At 42.3% G+C, this 16,792-nt stretch overlaps 1 protein-coding gene across 3 annotated transcripts; it reads right to left on the bottom strand.

Moving 5' to 3' along the window:
* Positions 1 to 197: 197 nt before the first annotated feature.
* On the bottom strand, positions 198 to 15,576 carry Nonc (serine/threonine-protein kinase Smg1). Of its 3 annotated transcripts, XM_076305059.1 has the most exons (16): positions 15,440 to 15,576; positions 14,394 to 14,705; positions 14,109 to 14,332; positions 13,771 to 14,023; positions 13,545 to 13,674; positions 12,047 to 13,373; positions 11,805 to 11,961; positions 11,159 to 11,687; positions 10,821 to 11,008; positions 6,608 to 10,741; positions 6,185 to 6,458; positions 5,839 to 6,101; positions 5,454 to 5,730; positions 3,307 to 5,194; positions 2,088 to 3,182; positions 198 to 2,025 (listed from the first exon to the last, which is right to left on the bottom strand). In XM_076305059.1, the coding sequence occupies exons 2-16, from the start codon at positions 14,669 to 14,671 to the stop codon at positions 1,841 to 1,843; spliced, it is 11,202 nt and encodes a 3,733-aa protein (XP_076161174.1). In that variant the 5' UTR covers positions 14,672 to 14,705; positions 15,440 to 15,576; the 3' UTR covers positions 198 to 1,840. The 3 variants fall into 3 exon arrangements, with proteins under 3 accessions (XP_076161174.1, XP_076161173.1, XP_076161175.1); XM_076305058.1 differs by lacking the exon at positions 15,440 to 15,576 and having other exon boundaries at positions 14,394 to 14,754; XM_076305060.1 differs by lacking the exon at positions 15,440 to 15,576 and having other exon boundaries at positions 13,771 to 14,020; positions 14,394 to 14,754.
* Between the last annotated feature and the right edge of the window lie 1,216 nt (positions 15,577 to 16,792).

The raw sequence follows: 16,792 nt of genomic DNA, 5'->3' as shown, positions 1-16,792 counted from the left end.
GCACGTGGTAAAATTGCAATGGAATGGTACAGAAAAAATTGATGCGTAACACGGTCGAGAAAGAAGACAATTACAAATCGGTAGGAGACAGACTGAAGAAGAACGATGGTATACCATAGCGCATACAAGAGATTCGAGGTAAATGAATCGAAGGTAAGAATGTGTCTGGAAAATGTAATTCAATCGAAAGAAATATATCATTTTCATAATTTTTATATATACCGCAAACTTTATTGGTTACAAAGTGCGACCTTCTCTTTGGTCCTCTTCCTCGTAACAAACAAAAATATAAAAAAAATAACGAAAAAGAGAAAAACGCGAGACGATCGAGCGTTCCTTTTGATTGGCGTATTTTTACCTTTAACGCGAAAAGAAACAAATTACCTTCTTTTGAATATCTGCAGCGACATTAACGTTTTCAACTCGACGTTCTCTCTATTTCGGGCTATCGTAGATCGGCGATCGACTATTACGACCGTTACTACAGAGGCGCGATGGTACAATGATTGTTAATGAAATGATATTATTACAGAAAACGGTGGGAAAATAACTTGAAACGGACGATTTGTCCACCCTATGTGAGGAAAGATCAGAATTGCAGATTTCACCGAATAAAGAATGTGGTAATCTTTGCATAAAAAGTAAAACTGTATTCGAGCGGAAAACCAGCCAGGCGTCGAAATTGTTACGATTACAATAATAAAAATTGATTTCAGAGAACATCATTGTTGGATGTGTCGAGGTGTTTGCATTATCGACGGAAAATTTAGTTCCATAAATTCAAATCCAAATTAATATGTACCCTTACTCGAAAAAAAAAAAATAATAAAAGCACCGATATGCTTGGGGTTCTCTCTTCCAGTGTTTCGACAACGAACCTCGCTTATTTTATACAAGACTCATGTTTGTATGTCGTTGTTGGTCCCGCTGTAAACTTCTCAAATTCTAAATCTAATCACTCCGTAACAGCGGATGATGCATACTTTTCCAAATTTGGTTTACAGTCGTAAGACTCGACCCCGACCGACCGATACATTTACTAAGATACCAGGGAAATTTTATGGGTAAATCATGAAATAAAATGAATTTAAACTCGGAGAAGGGCCTTTCTTCGAACGAATAACGTCCGTGGCAGATAACGCGTCATAGATATTCTCGTTAGAGTCTCGAGTGTCGTCACCGTCGACGCGTTAATCGTCATCGAGTTTCTCCGCATCGTCGACTGAACTTCCAGTCGTTTGTTATTCCAAAAGTGCGACAGATTCTATGCTTTCTCCCAAATCTATCATCGATACTTAAACATTGAAACCATTCTCAACGTGTCAACAAACAGCGGACCGAATGAAACAACCTCGATCGGTCCTCGCGTACCTCTGTCGCTTATGTACTGCGACAACGAGTGCCGCTTTGCTTCTTTTCGTATCGTGCGTTTTGTCCACTTTTAACAGATGATGATTATTGTTTGATAGTCAATTGGATTGGTCGCCTTACAAGAGAAAGTGCGAGCAAGAGTATGTGGATTGTTGGAAAATAGGTACGCGGTATGCGGTGTTGACGAGAGATTTTTGAGATAATCATAGAATCGGTGCCAGAATCGAAGTTCGATCGTGAATCGCTGATCGCGCAGGATTTTTTCTTGTATTTAGGCGCGTGTTGCCTAACTTGAACGGCATCCTCGCGGGCATAGACTTTCTCTTCCAGGTGACGACGAAGTTAATTCACACCTGGTCGAACAGAGAGCTGGCTCCATCGAGCGTAGAGCGAAGGACGGTACGAACTCTAGTACCGTGTGTGTAACGAGCATTGAACCATCGACGCGATCGCGTCAACCTCCTTTCGTTCAGACCCACGGCGTCCAACCCTCGTATAGAAGGGCTAAATTGTCGGTCCTCTGAGCTTCGCGTATCACGTATTCTACTTGCTCAGCCGTGGTATATTTGTATGTCGAGTGTGGATCGCGTCCTTCCAGCTTCATTCGTATGCGACGCCAAACGTTCAGCGCGTACGCGTTCCGCTCCTGAACAGCTGTGTAAACGAAAAAAGAAAAGGTAAGTCTTGCAAGAATTGACCGACTAAATCCCTCTTACCTTTGCCCGTGGTCGGATCCCTGGCCAAAGGAACTTCTTTTCTCGGGCTGTAACACACACCCTCCTGCCTGGCCAACTTCCCTTTCTTCTTTATCGAAACAGCGGCCGAAGTTTCAGTCTCGGTCTCGGTCTCGTTCTCATTTTCTGTCTCGGTCACGGTCACGATCTCGGTCTCGGTCTCTGTGTCGGTTTCTCTCTCTCGTCCTCTGTCGCTCACCTTCTCGGTTTCCTTCTGCTTCTCCAGCAGCTTCGTCGAATTCGTTTTTTTCTCGTTTGCAAACTCCAGCAACTCGTTGTATAAATTCGGCACCGTAATTGTCATATTTTCCAAATCTTTTTTAATCGTTTTACCCCTGGTTGCGTCGAGGCTGTCGGATTCAAGTTTCTTGACGATCGTCGATACGCTTTCGGTGAAGGATCGATACGAGGAAAGAAATTCTTGCAGCCCGTCGATGTTCTCTTGCTTCGCCATTGTTCGTAATAAAATTCGAACGTCCCACATCAACATGTGGTGTTTAGTCAACACGAGTTGCAAGTTCCTCGCCTGCTCCCGTAAGTGTTCTTGAGCGGCGAGCAAACATTCTTGTTTCTCTTGGAGTTTCTTCTGAACGTCGAGTATCGCCTCGGAAATGAACCTTTCCGCGTGTTTTAACCAGTTTATGTCGACGTTGCAATCCATCTGTAACAATTCAACCAGACTCTCTTCGATCGCGGTGACAGTAATGGTCAAATTCATGGTCAAGATACAACTCTCTTCCCAGTGCTTAACCAGCTTGATGAAATTCGTGTCGTGTGTTAAACTTTCGGACGTTTTGGTTCTCAAAGCTTCGTAGTGTAATATAGAATTGCACGTATTGACGACACTGGACGCAAGATTCTGCTGTCGTGTCAATTTTTCGCAGGAGGAAAACACAGCTGTGTCGAACGCGGACATTACTTCTCCGAGGGCCGGATTTGCGCCAGCAGCCCACTTTAAACGTTGTACCGCGCTAGAGACGAGATTTTGTTGTTGTTCTCGTGTCTCGCACACACGAGACTGTAAACTGGAAAGCGCTGCGGCTGTCTTTCGTAATTCCAGCATGAACGCTGAACGATCTAAAAAAAAATAAAAAAAATGAAACATTAGAAAGGGAGGGGGGAATGAGAAAGTCTAAGAAAGTCTAAGACGACAAACATAAAATCGAACGCGAGGACGGACTCGAATAAAGAGAAAACTTACTCAAAGGATTCATTAGATTGAGGTTCGACCGCAAGAGCAAGCTGTCTTCGTGCAACCAGTGATGAGCCGTTAGCTGTAGTTGAAGGCGCTGCATACTGGCTCTCGCCGCCTCAACACTTTGTTGGGCTAATCTGCCGCTTTGTTTCCTTCGCCATGTGCTCTCTAGGGTGCTGCTAAGTGCGCTAGCTTGCGCGAGCACGGATCCCGAGAACGATCCTCTCTTCAGGCACAGGTCGACAACTTTTCTACACAATTCCTCTAACGAAACCTTACTTTCGGCCCCGATGTCCCTCTGCTCGATCTCGGTGGTAACGCTTAAACCCATTCTCTGCAACAAGAGGCAAAGTGCGATGGCAAGTGTTTGAGATGTAACTCCGAGTAGTTGCCTGGACACGTAATCCGCCGTGAAGATTCTTATCGGTTTATTCAGTCGTTCGTCGTCGTAAATGTTTGCTAAGTCACCCTTAAACGCAGTCGCGATGTCTCTGCACATCATGAAGAACTCTTGTATAGTGTGCAATCGTTTCACCAGAAATATGTCTTCCAGAACTTGGCAAGCCGCCTTGTTGAATATAGGTGCGGACATTTCCTTCGCTTCTCGAATTTGATCGATTTTTCTCCAAGCAGCTGGAATATCGAGCGTGTTCAGAGTAGCGATCAGCGCGTTGCCCTCCATTTGGAGTTTCTCGAACAATCCATTGAAACCCATCAATAGCATCTGACCAGGCGTCAAAGACTCGTCTTGATTTGGTTCTTGAATCTCTGCCGGTCGAGACAGCAACGCTTCGAATCGTAATCTCATGTTGTTCACGACACCTTGCATCATCGCATGAGGACTTTCCATTTCCATAACAGTGAATCTCAAATGCATCTCCAACTGTCCCAAAATTTCACCGAGCGGTATACCAGGTGACACAATGATCTCGGTTAGTTCGCCGATCATCCTGATCACAGTCGGTTCTTCCGTTATAATCGTTTTCATTGCTTCCGGCAGAATGATAGTGTGAAAGTTGTAATTAAGCTCTTGCAACCCCTTGTAGATGCAATCGGATCCTCTCAAGCACTTGAGTATGAGAGATATCTTGGGGTCATTGTTCGTTTTGTGACACTCTGGTATGAGGCTGACCAACTCGGCGATCAACGACGACATCAGACGCATTTCGTCCAAGAACCAATCCCCTTCTCTGGACGTGAGATCGACCAAACAGTCACCCGCGCACTTTGCCGCGCCTTCCATCATCAGGTATCTTTTATTCAAAGCGCACAGAGCGGTTATATTGACGCATTCCAGCGCTCTGTCCGCTCCCTTTTCTCGTCTCAGGAAACTCTGTATCTGAACTCTCGACTCTGCATACGCTTTCTCGATTCTACCAATTGATTCTGGTAAACCCTCCGAGACCATTCTTTCGTACGCTTTCTTCAGCCTCTCATTCGCCTCGTTCAGAATCCCTTGCATCTGATACGAGAATGTTATTATTTGTTGCACTTGCTGATTGTTCGAGCTTTTTATCGGATCGAAGGTATTTTCAAATTGCGCCATTACTTCGCGGCAAACCTCGACGCTTCCCGAATTCAAAAGCTCGTTGGCCCAACCGTGATAAAGAACTGTACGATGTTGCGACATGATACTCATGGGATATAGACTGCAAATTGCAGAATACTGACTCAAAAGATCCAAGCAATTTCGTATTAAAATTGATTGTTGAATAGCTAATTGAGTCAGCTCGTTTTCCGATTGCTCGCACTGTAGAATCATTTGACTCTGACCAGCATTTTGCAAGAATTCCTTCACTAAATCAAACACCACGTGGTCCTCTTGAGTGGCAGATGTTCCCAATTCCGCCAACCACTGACCCAATTGGAGACCTCTTACGGCCGAAAGAGCAAGCTGAAAACGGGATACTAGAATAAATTTCTGTCAAGTTTTATCAATTTCGATGGAAACAATACACAGTATGTACATATGTATGCGATTCATTCTACGTGAAATTGAACACTTTCTGGGGTGACATTTCCAATTTTGCCGAAAATTGAATCTGTTGTAGTCTTTGACGATATTTAAACGTATACAATAATACCTTTTTTCGATGAATTACAACTGTTCGAATAACAAACGAATACTGAAAGAAGAAAGAAAATTTTCTTACATTGTGCATGTTAATTTGTTTTTCGCAATCTTCTATTTTCTCTTTTAATCCAGATTTCGCTTTCTCGTGAGCGTTGCGTGCTCTCTTGAAGGAATTGTAACGCTTTATCACCGAATACAACGGATGATTACGTCCCATTGCCTGTGCTTCTTTGACCAAAGCAAGTTGTTGGTGCCTGTCTTGCAGTAAATCCTGGCACTGACGCGTGGCTTCGATCGTGTCCACCCAACAGTCCAAACGATGACACAAAGTAGAAAATACTTTCATCAATTCATCCCTATGAGTCAAGGAATTGGCAGTCAGTCAGTCTGTGTAATCAAGATCGGAACTTGAAATCGTTCCTTCGGGGAAAAAGGGTAGTGAATAAATGTTGATTATCGTTTACCTGTTTGCCAACCATTGAGCACGCATCTCCACCGTTCGAACGGCGAACATTGCGCGCGTGAGTTCTTGCTCCAACTGTTTTCTTCCTATACCCGTGCATCTTGCTCTAGCTTGACACGCTCCGTAACTAGCAATGCTGTTGTCCGCGCCGGCTCGCCAATCCACCAACGGATCGTATACGAATGCTTCGAGCAAAGTGAGCAAGGTTTCGCGTCCACGACGCATCACTCGAAGCGTATGTTCACAGGCTAGACGAAATATACCCTGAAACGAAAGTGAGGAGTAACGTTACGTCCTCAATGCACGATAGTATTATGCGAACGAATAAACATGACCGACCGTCTTACCTCGACACCGGTTACCCCTAATGCAGTCCTAATATTTGGAGTCATTCTGAACGGCACCTTTTCCGGGACACGCAACGTTTTGCCTTTTTCGAAGCAAACGTTGTAATCGATGTGCACAACTTCGCCTGTATTCAGATCGACTAGAACGTTGTCCAAGTGTCTGTCACCGAGACCGATGATGTAACCAATAATCGACATTACAGCAACCGAGTAGGAATAATTCTTGGTCGCCTGCCACCAACTTCCAGCGCTTATACTGTTACACCAAATCTCTCTGCGACAAGAAACAAATACGAGAAAAGCTGTTAGTACAGTTCCAGATAGACACAAAGGAAAAGATTGACCAAGAAACAGAAAAGGATGGCTAAACGGATTGGGAACCAGGAGAAAAGTTATCGTCTTGCCAACTTTTTGAAAACTAACTTTGCCAACAAATCCTTTGGTGTTTCGGACATCAACTCGGCTAAAACTTGCTCTAAAATTTGAACAGGCCATTCCTTTCTGTTCTCCAAACCGATACCCCGCTCTTTCAGTAGCGGCGTCAATTTATTGTAAAACAACTCGGATGGTCGTAAAACTGCCGCACTACCAGTTTTATTGGTCATTGCGTTCTCCCTTTGCTGCCATCTTTTGTAAAGTACGAACAACGGCGTAACACCGTCCACCCATTGTATGAGGCCAGATCTTGGACCTAACGGTATAACCGAATAATGCCGTGCCCTGTACACTTGTTTCGAATCCCCTTTCTTCGACATCATAGTGTTGCATATGCTCAAAAATTGCATAATTCTCTCGTCCAAATGTAGGTCTTCGAGCCCTTTGAACAGATACGTGTAAACGTGTCCATCGGAACCATGAAAGATCAGCTTCTTGGGTTTGGTCTTGGTCGGCAATATCTGTACGTTATTATCGACCGATTGAATGGTAACCACTTTGTTATCATTGGCAGCCACGCCCGGCATCGCGATACACGTATTTCTCAGATTTGCCAACACAGGACTGATATCGTTCATAGAAAGAGAGTAAGCGGCACGTCTATGTACGCGTTGCGCCAGTTTACTTTCCAATTGCTTCAACGACAGAATCGCGACTTGAAGCTTCGCGGGGTTCTTGGGATTGGTCAACTTGTTTATCGCTTCTTCGATCGAGGGGCCAAACTTCTCCTGAAAATTTCTCTCGTGCGGTGTTTCAGCCGGAACGGAGGTCATAGCCAAAAGGTTCTCCAATATAAAGGCAATCGGCTTCAATATGATTCTATACTTCTCGGCGATCAGGCTGTCTTTCTCTTCAGCGCACAGCCAAACATTGTCCTGTACCCTTTGCACTTCGATTTCCAGCTGCTCGAATCGCTTGGAAATCTCGGTATGATGCTGGTACAGAGTTGCTAACCATAACTCGTCCCACAGTAACGTGATACGACGCAACTCCTTGACCAATATCTTGATTTGTTCAACGGAATCCTGAACTCTGTTCGAGAGACAGTCGGCCAACTGCGAGAAACAACAATCCATGAACTTCTCGTGCTCGTCTTGATATTGATACACCGAAGCGGAACCCTCGCCCGCGATCTCGTCCTCGTCTTCGTCCTCGTCCTCGTCCTCGTCTTCTTCTTCCTCGCCCTCCACCGCCTCTTCCTCCCCCTCGCCTTCCTCTTCGATGAAGCTCAAAACGTTTCGCGCAGAGCGATCGGTACGAGTTTTCTTGTACAGAACTTTGTCACAGGTTTTCCTCTGACCAGAGACAGCTCCAACTACCGCGGGAAAGGTGATCAGATGCGGCGAGTTCTCCGCGACTCTGCACAACAGCTCCGAGACACGCGTACGTACGTAAGACTCGGGATGACTGAGCCTCGAGAACAACTGTGGTATTATCTCCTTCCATGGTGCTGTTGGAGTCGACGATAGCCCAGACTCGAGAACATTTTGCAACTCGAGGGCGTGTTTCACGACCAATCGTAACAATCTGAGCGTGGCTGTGATAGTGTCGCAGTTGTTGGTCTCCTTGTTCGCGGCGAGCTGCAAATACTTGAAGTACGCGTTCGCTGAAAGCTCGTAGTACGCGTAAATTCGTTTCTGGGCTTGCTTCCAGATATCGACGAGCATTCCGAGCCGATCGGAACTCGCGCGATTCAATATCGAAACGTTACGCAGCTGTGTCTCTATCATGTCGGACGTGTTTACGTCGTTGGATGTGTCCGTTATATCACCCTCGTCTTCGGGGATCGTCTTGCTTTGACTCAAAATCGAAAAGATCGCCATCATTTCGGTCTCGTCGGTGTCGAAAGGCAACAGATCCCGTATGGTCTTTCTATCGGAGTCTGTCAGTTGTCCGGAATTGGAATTATCGACGATCTTCCTACCCCATTTGTAGCACCAACCGGCGAAACTGGACCAGGCGACGGGTAAATCGGGACATTGATTTACACCGAGCTGCATCAATCTGCCGATTATCATGTCCGAGGTAGGTATCGAGTCCGTGGTACGTCCGAATAACTTGTTCATCAAACCGTCGTTGTGCACAGCTTCGAATTCGAGCAGCTGATCCAGCTGACTGTTCTCAGTATTCCCAATTTCCTGTTGTATCCATTTGCCGAGAGTGAGGAGCAGTTTCGCCCCGTTCTCTCGTAAATCGATCGATCGTTCCCCGTCGACGATGGCTCGCGATATTCCAAGCGCGGTCGCGCTACAAACTTTCAACGCTTTATCGACCCGGCCCATGTCGTACAATAATTTCGAACATTCGCGAAACGCGCGTATATTGTTCTTCGACCATTTGACGTGCATTACATTCTTCAATACATCGTCGGTGACCCGATCGAAGTCCAGATCGATACGATCGAATCGTTTATCACCTTTCTTTCCTTCATCGATCCGACAAATTTCCCGTTCGGATCGTAAGTAACTGAGAAGCTCGCGTTTCGCTAGCTTGAAGTTACCTTCCTTTCTGGCGGTTCGGACAATGTGCAATCGTAGGTCGGCAACCTCGTTTAACGAACTATTGACGCCACCTAGACGTCCTTCGGAATTTTCTTCTTCTCTTGCGCTGCTGAAATATTCGGACCACCACAGAATTCGCGTCAGAACGTGCGAATCCATATGGTCTAGCTTCTCGGTCTTGTACAATTCAAATACATTTTCTTCTCGACCAGATAACAGTAAATTCTTTAATCCGTCGGCCGAGTATCGTACCAATATCGATTCGTTCAAGTATTCCGAAGGTACGTTTCGTAGACCCTCCTCCATTGTTTTGGCTGCTACCCTTCGACACCGTGCTATCTCCTCCTCGAAATAATCTTGACAATCGTTCGTGCGAATCCTAAGCGCTACGTTGGTCAGCGTGTTACTACATTCGACTAGTGTTTTCGCGCAGCTCCAATTCCCAGTTTTCCCAATTCCATCCTCCAGTAAATTCCAATCGGTTAGATCATCGAGAGATATGGCTTCATCGGCTTCGAACATTTTCAAGCACCTTGCTCGTCGACAATCACTGTTCTCTACCGGAGTCTGTTTCCCGTGGATCAAGTTTTTCTCTCGGCCAAGCATCTCTGTCTCTTGCAATTTCCACGCCTCCAATCGAGACCAATCGGTGACCGCTTCGTAACACTTGGACAACCGCTGCATGCAAAAACCAAGTACTTGATTATCACCTTCCGGTTTGACCGCTTTTCCTCTTCCGTCGATCGAAGATAGATCATCGCCATCGTTAACACCGTCGATACCAATGTCGATGTCGATACCGATACCGATACCACCACCACTACCGCCACCAACGCCACCATCACCCTCATCCTCTTCCTTTTCTTCTTGCTTCGAATCTTTCCCCGATCGACTGAACATGGCTCGTGTTTGCTCCTCAATGATCAGTTTGTAAGCCTCACCAGCAGATTCATAGTGACTCGCGGCCTCTTCCATCGCGGCTTTCAACCATGGAAATTTTCTTTCCTTTTCTTTGGTATAAACATAAAGCCCTTGCAACGCCTCCGCCTCTCCTAGCATTACCATCGCTTGCGCTGTACAAAGAGTCGCCCTTTCGAACTCAATACCCTGCGTGTTTTCGCTATTGCTCAAATCCTCCAACAACCTTTGACTGTTTCTCAAACCACTACCAGCCAGTCCCGAATGCAACGACACTACGCACAATGCCAGTCGAATGCGATTCAACCATTCTTTACAAGTCGATTTGTTTGTACGAAAAAAGGTTCTGACCGGTTTCGACAGTGGAGACAAAGCGATCGCGCAACCCTCAGCCGCGTTGTGTATTGCTCTTTCGAGATGTTCGAGAAATTCGATCAACAATCGTACGCGGGTGTGTTCGCTTAACAGATGATCCAAACTTCGTTTCTCCTTTTTTGTTGCCTCCATACTGTACGATATCTCGCGCGCCAATGATTTCAAAGCGCTTTCGATCGACGTGAATGTTTCTTGCGGCTTTCCCAGAGGTGTGCGAAGCTTGTTGGTTACACAGTGTTGAGCCGCCTCGAAACCGGCCCAAAAATATAAAAAGGATCGATTCGCGAGCCCAAGTCGATACATCCTTCTCGTAGTTTCGCTCTCGGACCTGCGAATGTAAACACAAATGCGTAGGACAACGTGTTACCGTGATGCGTATTTACTATACCATATTACGACATACTTACACAATCGGCCAGCACAGAGTAAACATCTCTGACAACCCGAACGCATCCAGCTGTTGTTCTTGCAACAAAAAGGCCATGTATGTCTTAAAATGTTGAGCTTGCATCTCTCCGTTACTATTCCCCCGCATGTGTATTCTCTGAGCAAGAATTACAGACTCGGTCGAATAATTTTTAATCCATTGATGTTTCTAGAAGGAAATAAATCGATTCTGATAACAAGACTCGTCTGTACATGGTAGGAGGTACCGTACCGGCAACTACCGGTATACTTCAACACAGAGAATACCTCTGTTAATAGAGGTCAACTCCCTTTCAAGAGTGAATCTTTTTCTCCTTACCTTCGTTTCCGACAGCAAGCATTCCTTGTTCAATTTCGGTATTACTATATTCAGAGGCACGCATGTTAAGAAGGAGCCGTACTTCTCCCGAACGACTTCATCGCACGAAGTCAAGTGTAACGTCGCCAAGTCCACTATGCACGAATATATTTCTTCTCTCCACGCAACGTTCTTCGCGCTCATCAACATTTCAAGGAGTTCACAAACAGCGATAGAAATATCACGATCGATACTGGCTCCGCTAGCAACAAGACTCGACAAAACGTTCTCGTATTCTTTTGTTTTACTCAGTATACCGATATAATTTTCAGATTGTATACAAATTTCTTGCATCCACGTTGATAACAACAATAACGTTTGTTCCGGCGTGTATTCGTTGTAACTCTTAGCTATTAGATAAAGAATTATGGACAGATGGCCACTAGTCGGTGACGTAGTAGGTACGTCCAATGCACCTGGAAACATATCTATCGGACGACAGGCAGTAGTACCAGTTATTAAGCTCGAACTCGGCACAAAGTGATTATACCTGAAACAAAATACAAGTAACGATAACAACGTCGATCAGGTAGCAAAAATATCAAATAGCATTCGAATAATCGACCATCCCGCCCTTCATTTCCTCTCCTCTGTTTCATCTTTTTACCTGGAACAATGAGCGTATAGCAAGTACAAGATACTGTACTGCAAGAACGGACTTCTCACTGATAAGCTACTTTCATATGGTTTCAGCTTCACCGCCAACAACTCCAAAATGCTTGGCTTCAACGCCCACATACCGATAATCGAATTGCTCGCATTCGCTGTAAAAACATTGCACACAAATGTGTCAACTCCGTCTATAATCTTTTAAATCTATCTTAGAACGTAACATGCTCGGTTATTTACCTATATCGGATAGGGCTCGCAGCAAAAAGATAACCACGATCTCCGCGTCGTTATTCTTATACTTTACGTCGTCGATTAATGGATTATCTGTCACTAAACTTTCGATATCCGTTAAGACAAGCTTATAAGCTATCTCTAGATCGGACAATATATATCGATATGATTCCTGCAATAATGGAATATTCTTTAAACTGAGCAAACTGTGATACACTCCGAGACTGGCATTCTGAATGGAAATGGAATCGCGAAATCGCAATTTGAGTAACGCCGAGTCCTTCCCAAGTAATTTATGTACCAACTCCAGTGGTAGGTTCGCGGAGACTTCTTTTATTATTTTCGAGATAGTATTCAACATGGAAATTATTGTATCGTCCCAAAACACATTGATTCGTTTCAACTGCAGGTCAATAAACTTGTAGAGTAACTCATGATTTTTCGTTATACGACTTTGAAGATGTCCTAACAACAGAAAAGCGCATTCGTTCGCTGTTACTATCAGTTCTTCCTTTTCCTCGGTTAAATCCAGAGTTTTCTTTCTTTCTTTCAATTCCATCCATCGCACAACATTTAATAATGGTTCCTTTTCTTTCGACGATGTCTCCTTTTCGATGCTCTGTTTTAAATTTTTTAGCTCGTTCTTATCAAGATTCAAAGACTTAAACATTTTAACGACATCTTCCTTGATTGGCTCGGCTTTGTTGGAATTTGTCGAAACGATACTCGTATTTCTAATACGTTTCAACAATTCATCGGCACTCTCAGGTGTAACGGTAAAGGTCGAAAGCCAAGTTTCGTTACAATCGTCCAATTCGATTGCTTTCACAACTGTTTTCAACATTTTTGACAAACAATCCGATAAGAACGACCATTGAACATTCGGTGTAAGATTCGGATTTAAATGCTCGGATATGCTTTTTGTGACTGTGTTAAACACCGAGATCAGGGACGTGATACGAAGGATACATTCTCTGGGTGTCGGTGATACCTCGTCTCCAGGCGAACTCCTACCAGATTCCGGTAAAGTTAATTCCTCATCGTAACTCTCCATGTCCTCTAAAAATTGCCCCAATAATGTTAAGGTGAATTGTAAATCCGCTATCCAAAAGGTTCGCAACCTCTGCAGACTACGACTAGCGTAGCTTGCAATCGCTTTTTGCTGAGTTGAATCGATGTGCCAGCCAACCAATATGTCGACTGTATCACGAAAATGGCTCGAAAACGTTTCAGGATAGGATTCCATGATTAACAATATCGCATCTACAGTTGCTACCAGCAAATCCGATCTATCGACGTTCTCCAGTGTCGATTGTAGTTGGGACATTATTAACTAAAAACAAAAAGAAGCACGTACTATACTTTATCAGTTACACAGTATTGATTGTGAAACAATTTAATAGAAAGTGGCCTCTTTTTCTATTATAAATATCTTACGCTATTTGTCTACAAAAATATATGTGCGCTATGTGCAAAAAGAAAAAGGAGAATTAAAATACCATACCACTGAGAATTCTTTTAGTCTTGGAGCCTCTGCATCCATTTTAAAAACTTCAACAAATGATTTGATCAAAAAGCACTTTATATCGTCCTTCCGTTCCAATGAATATTTGTTGAAAATCCAATCCATGTATCTGTGAATATACGTAAAATATTTTGGTTATGTCAAGATAAACCTCACTGATAAAAATAGACAAATAAGTTTTGAACTGTTAAATTTTTTTGTTTACCGTTTGAAATCCTGTTCAGCTGCATACCCAACGCGGCCTAGACATTTTGCAACTTGTTGTTTCGCTTCTGGTCCAGATCCTGTATATAATATATCCAATAGGTTTTCACAGATAACGTCCAAATTTCGCCTTATGTATCTCTGATTTTCAGGCGCTATGATACCTTCCTGTGTTTGCTTGCATAGCACCATAAAATGATCGTAATCATCCTCCCGGCATAATCTCCTCAAGAGCTTAGAAATTCTAGAATCTTCTGTAACAGATTTATATATGACTTAAATATGTACACACATTATTGATGTTATATTTCAAATACTTCTAAAATTAATAATTCAAACCATTTATTCTTTTGTCGTCATAATACTTTCCCTGAGAATTTTCTTGATTTTTCAACGATTCTTGAAATTTGAGTCGAGTTGTAGGATAATAGCTGATTTCTGAATTTGAGTCTCGATCAATGGGTGTCTTTTTAAAAGCTCTACCCCGTAATGCACCTCTGGCACGGTCTCCAGAGCTTCCACCACGAGCCATTCGAAACTCATTGCGTGGAGCACCACTAATTCTGTAATAATTTGTGCAAAGTCTAAAAAATTACTTGATAACTAATTAAAAATATATTTTACCTTGGTTTGAATCTGGAAAAACTATGATCAGATGAATAATTATTTGAGCTTCTATGACAAATGACCAATGTGCCACGCGGTGCATTAAAATCATTTGCACTGTAATTGTTTAAAACATTGACGTCTCCCTTCTCTAACTCTCCAGATCGATTATTACCAAGAGATTCTTCTTGTATCTCCAAACACTTAGATCCACGTAGCTTTGTGCTAATATTAGAGTTCCCACAGCTATTCATTACATTACTGTGCAGACGATCTGCATGACCTACACTTTGCATATGTAATGTGCTATACACGTACAATAATAGTCATCTATAATAATAAACAATAAAGAATTCAAAAGCACAAATATTATATAATAAAGTATATTTCAGCGTCAAAGTCCAACTAGATATTGTGTATTATTAAAATGGGACCACTTGCAGCTATATCTTTGATACATAGAAAGAAGGAACTCAATGATTGGGAAACAAGTAACCAAGAAAAAAGAAAATTGTATCGTATTGTAACAAATTTACTACAAAATTTGCCAAATAGAAATAATTAAATTTGCTACATTACTTGAAAAATACACGATAAATTTGTTCAAACCAATGACTATGTAAGCGCTAATTCGATTTTCACAAAAAACGCTTGCTTCAAAAAGCATTTTCGGGCATGCATGGAGTACACATTGATTTTAGGTCGAAAATATTTCATCGAAGAGAAAAAAAGCGAAAAGTGAGTATTCGTAACCAATTCCTCACGCGTCCGAACCCAACATACACCGTATCGACAACAACAACCGATCGACGTAGAATCTGCACAAAAATTTATAAATTGACGAACACAAAAGTACAACACGACCTTATTCGTGTACTGCTTTATATGCGATAGATTTTCCAGAATTATCCAAAAATCATATGTATGACCGTTCAAATTAAACTTTGCTAGATATGTAGGAACCAACCACACGGAGTTGAATCAGATCAAACATCATTTATGAGTGGTACCTTCCATACTATCCGTGACGTGCTTTCTGTAAACATCGAATATTTTGACATTACCTTTTCACTCTTAAAATTCTTTCTTTTAAATTTATCGAAAGTTGTGCAATCCAACGAAAAAGAACAGATAGAAAAAGGTATAACGGAAAGAAATAAAGTAGACCAACTAATGAACACGCCACATGCGTTCTAAGCACTAACGAATCGTTCACAAGGGCAAACCCACGCTATACACACACAAAAACAATTATTTGCAAATGATTACGAAAATTTCGTACCTCATACATAAACTAGGAACTTTAACTCTAGCTACATATAATTATGCTATACTCTACACTTATATGGATATATGTATAAACTGCAATGAAACCAAGTGCAACAAAACGATGAAGCAACGAAACTTCGACCAATGTAAACAACCATTTAAATAATATCCTGATTGATTTCGTAATCTAATTGGTCTGGATTAACCAATCCCACCGAAATCATTGCAAGTATAATTATCGATGATCCTACTGCCAAGTAAATTCATCCATGAAATTTAAAGTACTGTAGGCATTTGAAATGTTTACGTCTGTGCAGTAGGGTCAAATAAACTCTAGCCAAATGAGGGGAAAGTCACTATACTCCAGTTACCTTTCTTCCATCACGTTATTCTCGTGCGTGGTGTACAAAATAAATGCCCAGAAGTATTAAAGTATTATACCGCTGACGCATCACGGAACGATATTTGATCTTCCAAAACATCTAACCTATGAAAAAGGGCACATAGTAAATCACTATGCTTTACATATTGCTACCTATTGCTAGAGCATAATTATTTTAAAGCAATTCAAATGACATATAATTTATAGGTTAAATATTTTGGAAGTTAAAGTTATCCGTGATACGATGGGCGATATAATTCTGCGCATCTGTTTTGCGCAGTACGCGTGAGAGCTACCTGTGAGGGAGAAAGGGTAACTCAAATATGGTAACTTTCCCCTCTGTTGGTCAGTATTTACTTCAGCCGGTGTACATCGACTACCCTTTTTCCTTCACAATAGTTTTCTGATAGGTAAAGTATAAAATACATAAGTAATTCAAAAATTAAATTATTATTTATTAAATATATTTAATTATATATTCGGACTTAATTTTTATACATGTTACTATATTATTGTGTAATGTGCAAATAGTTATTTAGTGTAATTCATAATTTTCTATAATCTCTGACAATCATTTCATCTTCTTCGCACATTTGAGAATCTATAAATATCGCTTTCATCTCTTGTTTCGTAACTCAAGAAATTTTTAAATTTAGTTAAAACTTTAATACATTTTCGGATAATAATATTTATACACTTTTAAGCTGCAAATACCTAAATGGATCCAGCATGTGCAACCTTTAAAACTACCTTCTTGAAAAAAATT

This window comes from Ptiloglossa arizonensis, chromosome 2, assembly GCF_051014685.1.
Source record: "Ptiloglossa arizonensis isolate GNS036 chromosome 2, iyPtiAriz1_principal, whole genome shotgun sequence".
NCBI classification, from domain to species: Eukaryota; Metazoa; Arthropoda; class Insecta; order Hymenoptera; family Colletidae; genus Ptiloglossa; species Ptiloglossa arizonensis.
This window is presented reverse-complemented; position numbering and strand designations above follow the sequence as displayed.

Excerpts from the sequence above, each read along its gene's own strand:
- Nonc (XM_076305059.1), bottom strand. The coding sequence starts at position 14,671 with ATGCAAAGTGTAGGTCATGCAGATCGTCTGCACAGTAATGTAATGAAT. Across the intron at positions 10,742-10,820 it reads ACTCTGTGCTGGCCGATTGT|GTCCGAGAGCGAAACTACGA; the intron begins GTAAGTATGTCG and ends TTACATTCGCAG. Across the intron at positions 5,195-5,453 it reads AACAAATTAACATGCACAAT|CTTGCTCTTTCGGCCGTAAG; the intron begins GTAAGAAAATTT and ends TCCCGTTTTCAG.